The sequence below is a fragment of the Monopterus albus genome, unplaced genomic scaffold (genome assembly GCF_001952655.1).
Source record: "Monopterus albus unplaced genomic scaffold, M_albus_1.0 scaffold174.1, whole genome shotgun sequence".
Classification (NCBI taxonomy): domain Eukaryota; kingdom Metazoa; phylum Chordata; class Actinopteri; order Synbranchiformes; family Synbranchidae; genus Monopterus; species Monopterus albus.
The window spans coordinates 624,074-628,150 of NW_018128054.1; the positions used below are offsets into that span (position 1 = coordinate 624,074).

Here is a 4,077-nt window from a genome sequence, read left to right on the forward strand (position 1 = left end):
TCCTCTGCATCTTAGAAGAGTTTTGTCAAAAGTGGAAAAAAAATGTGCAAGTTTTCAAGTTTTAACCCCCCCCCCCCCACCACACACACTTACCTATTAGATTAATTTCAATATCTTCATCCACCAGGTCTGGTGTAGCATGAAGCAGTCCCTTCTCCAGATCTAGTATAAACAAAATAAGCACAGGGTACCAAAAAAAGGCAACAAAAAAAATCCCCCAGAGATTACTTACCAACATTTACTCCACTTCTCCACTGGCTGCCATACAGTGCTGGTCTGAGTTTATGGAGAGGGAGCTCTTCCACAGTTAGAGGCCAACTTTTAGGTTTAACTGGCAAGACCAGCATTGGACCCACTGTGGTATCATGTTCTAACACTATCAAAGACAAGTATCATGTCTTTAGAGTTACTTCAAGCCCAAAACCCATGTGTAAAGCCTGACATCTAATGGTGACAGCTATGCATTTGCTCACTGAAGACTGGTTGTGGCTGACCAAGTAATGTCAGATGATAGAAACCTTACCATTATTGGTCTTCAGTCCACTTCCCCATAGAGTTTCAGGTGGCTTCCCAACCCCATGAGGCTCAGACTTGCCAGGGCTGCTGGCTTTACTCTGGCTTTGACAATACTGACACAAGTAGTCATTGCTGTCAGCTGACCGCCATCTTGAGGAAAAAAAAAATTCAGCACAATTGTGTCAATGTAAATAAACTTATGTAAATAGGCATCTTATACTGGCCAACACTTGCCTTCCTTTGACAAACGTGCAGGCTTTATTTGGGGCCTCTGCATCATTTACCAGTACAGCATTCAGCTGACATGTAATGTAGAGCTGCAACAAGGTAAAGCCAAGTGTGAAAAACAGTTACACCTGCAATAATGAATTAAGCCAGTTTAAATCAAAGCTCACCTCTCCTTTGTCTTCGTTATGAAACTTAAAGGCATCAATGATAAAGTGGAGCTTGTCATGCCGTGTCCTGAATAAGAAGTGGGACTTTGAGCCTGGAAACTGGGAGTCAACCAAGCACCTGTGAAGGGAGGAAAAGGTCAAGACAACTTGTCACATTGTATGCAGAGGTACTTTAAGTGCAATCGATAGATAGGAGGAATCTCAAATTTATCATAGTGCAGACCAGGGGTGTTTCAAGTGCTTACCCATTTTCAATGAAGACATATCTGGGAGTAGAGTCTTTGTTTGGGTCAAGCGTAGCCACACAGCTGCTCACAAACACTCGGAGCCCTATGTGATGCCCAACTGTGACAGAGGCTTCGATGCTGATTGGCTCACCAACGTAAAACACATTAGAGCTTCTTGTATACAGCCAATTATCTGTTAAAAAAAAACGAACAAATGATAAATATCATGCTTGAAGACAAAAACAAAATGTGAATGACGCTCACCTGTCATAGTTCTGAGATCAAGCTTAAAGGTTTGCTCTGCAGCTTGCGTAGACATGAAGGGGATCCAGTTAGGGGCGAGTGATAAACTGGACAAGCTGTACTTCCTAAGAAACAAAACAAGCATTTTACAGCAAGACATTACTCAATGAGTTTTTGGAGAAACGCTGTGAAGCGTCCAGACCTTCCATAATGACACTCGATTGGAACTACAGCCTCCTCCATACGGATCAGCCAGTCTGGAGAGGCCTCAGGAGAGTATAGGAGGAGGTTTGTGTAGACCAGAGAGTCGTCACTCATCTGTGGAGAGTACATGTATATTTTTACACCACAGGTTATAGTGGTTGAAACTGTACAAGGTTAAAATAATTCCACTTACCCAGTGTTTGGTTCCGCAGTCCGTTAGTCCAACAACAATCCTGTACTCGTCTTCTTTAGACGTGGTAGCTCTGCAAACATGATTGTGCTCCACTCCAAGGCGCAACTCATGAGCGTTTACAGGCGCGCCAACTCCAAACATGTCAGCTTTGATTACAATCTCCAGCGAGTCTGGGTGGCACATCACCCTGACAGTATCCACTTTGTTTCGTTCCTCGGCTGGAGCCTGCACAGCGTATTGGGAGCTCTGGCTCTGCTCAAGCCGAGGTCTCTGAAATAGAGCATGTCCCGTGTAATGTGTTGGTGGAAAAGCAAAAGACGAGCCAAGACAGAATCCTGACAAAAAGAGTCCAACAAGGAGGTTAACCCAAAAAAGCAGGGGCTCCATAAATGGCACTCAAAAACATCAAACTGGCTCAGACTGCAGAAATGCCTCTCTGACCCACCAGAATCAATTCAGCCTGAGCAGGGAGCGTTTTTCCTTTATGCCAGCAGAGGCAGCTGCGCACCTGGGTCCAATGACCTACTAATCAGCTCACAATTGGCTACAGACTCTTGTCTAGTGAAACTTAAAGCACATGACTGCATCATTTACTCCAGTCTTACCAAGACGAACCTGGAGTAATGTACAGCAGAGGCAGGTCTCCTTCCTTCTGTAAATCTGATAAATCAGTGTCCATACAGTCAGCAAAACACCACAGTGAATAACTGCTTCACTGCTTGTGTTAAACCACAGTGCATAAATTTAGTTATGTAGTTTAAAGACATGATTCAGTTTCCTGGCCTTTGGTATGAACATTAACCAAAAGCTAACTTTATTTTTCCACTTGCAAACTGAGAAACAAAACCAATAGTTTACCACATAAACATGTGTTTTTCTTTATTATTTTGGGAATATACAGGTATCCCTTTATCACAGGTAGAAACTACAATAAAAGCTTCTTTGACTACAATCGAGTTAGCATTCACATGTACATTGAGTTTGACTTGCAGGTGAAAAGTAAACGTGCCTGTGTTTCAGTCTGTCTTCATTTAAAAAATCATGATTTTATATTGTTTTCTAAAAACTGTGTTGTGAATTGTATCAGATATACAGTATTTTCCATGATAATGTTATGTCTTTGTATTGCCTCGTCTATAAAGAGCTGTAAAGTAAAGTCATTGCATTTATATCTACATACATGTGCCACCTCCGTATCCACTGGAAAGCAGCTGCTGTGGTTTATGTAAAGCCGCTGAATAATTACTGCCACCAACACCTCTGCTTCCGCTCATCGTCCTCCTGTCTCTGACCTTATACCCACCAGACACAGGCTATATCCGGTGACAGAATGAAAGTGGTACATACTCTTATATGTTCCTTTCTTACTAAACAATGCCATCACAACCTAATGCAACAAATCCCTCAGTACAAAATGAAATTCAAATGTTCTAGTGCTGGAACACCATTTATATTATGTACAGATACTGGGGAAAGTCCTTTAAGGAGATTTTGATTCTTGTTGTGTTTATATGTTACATGTGTGCCTCCAGTAACTGAAGGCTTTGAAGTCTGCTTGACATCCTGACTGAGAAGTATTGAAAATTTCAGTTAGACAACCTGGGTGTGCACAGGAGCGGCCGTGCACAGTGTGTAGTGGCAGTTGGAGCTTTGAAGCCTTCTTCCTGCTTTGAGGGGAAGAACAATAAATGCAGCGAGGGTGTCCATAAAGCCTCACACACGCCTGAACGAAAGAACACCAGTGTATTATGACCTAGGTTTGGTGTTTTTTTTTACTGCTTTTATAACCAAAAAAAGCCATGAAGACAAGCTCGGCATGCGTCCTAGTTTTCATTCAACTCTGTGAAGGTAAGAGAAACATACAACTTATTTACCATTTACAAACACCACAGAATATTATTTTGGTGACTACAGACTTTTGCTGCTGACATTTTTCTCCAGCCCAGTGTGTTTACTGTTTGGATTATTTTTCATTTCCTGGGATAATTAGACCACAGCTGTTTGTAGTGAAGTTGTGTTTTGAGATAAATATTATGCTAACTATGACAAGGTACTAATGTTTTTTGATTTGATTTGATTTATTCTTTCAAGCATGTAAAACAGTTGATATGACAACACACATAATTTTACACATAATCCAATATCAATTTGCTTATACCTAGTACATGCTTGAATGGAGTAGGAAGAAGTCAGACTTATCCAGTCCTACCCCATGACATCATCTTACCATCATTGGTTTGCAAGCAGTAAATGATTCACTTCTACACACACACATATTATACTAAAAAAAGAATATAAC

General features: G+C 41.3%; 2 protein-coding genes across 2 annotated transcripts in view; one reads left to right on the forward strand and one right to left on the reverse strand.

The window, feature by feature from the left end:
• LOC109969490 (zona pellucida sperm-binding protein 3-like) overlaps positions 1–2,264 on the reverse strand; it is a 3,038-nt gene extending 774 nt beyond the window's left edge. The window contains exons 1-10 of the mRNA XM_020616408.1: positions 1,779–2,264; positions 1,584–1,699; positions 1,403–1,506; positions 1,157–1,331; positions 912–1,029; positions 751–833; positions 524–666; positions 233–376; positions 94–162; positions 2–10 (exon numbers count right to left, since the gene is read on the reverse strand). Coding sequence (XP_020472064.1) covers positions 2–10; positions 94–162; positions 233–376; positions 524–666; positions 751–833; positions 912–1,029; positions 1,157–1,331; positions 1,403–1,506; positions 1,584–1,699; positions 1,779–2,165 — 1,348 coding nt within the window. The 5' untranslated portion in view covers positions 2,166–2,264. The remainder of the gene's footprint in view (position 1; positions 11–93; positions 163–232; positions 377–523; positions 667–750; positions 834–911; positions 1,030–1,156; positions 1,332–1,402; positions 1,507–1,583; positions 1,700–1,778) is intronic.
• A 1,226-nt stretch (positions 2,265–3,490) lies between these two features.
• LOC109969545 (uncharacterized) overlaps positions 3,491–4,077 on the forward strand; it is a 6,239-nt gene continuing 5,652 nt past the window's right edge. The window contains exon 1 of the mRNA XM_020616492.1: positions 3,491–3,626. Coding sequence (XP_020472148.1) covers positions 3,578–3,626 — 49 coding nt within the window. The 5' untranslated portion in view covers positions 3,491–3,577. The remainder of the gene's footprint in view (positions 3,627–4,077) is intronic.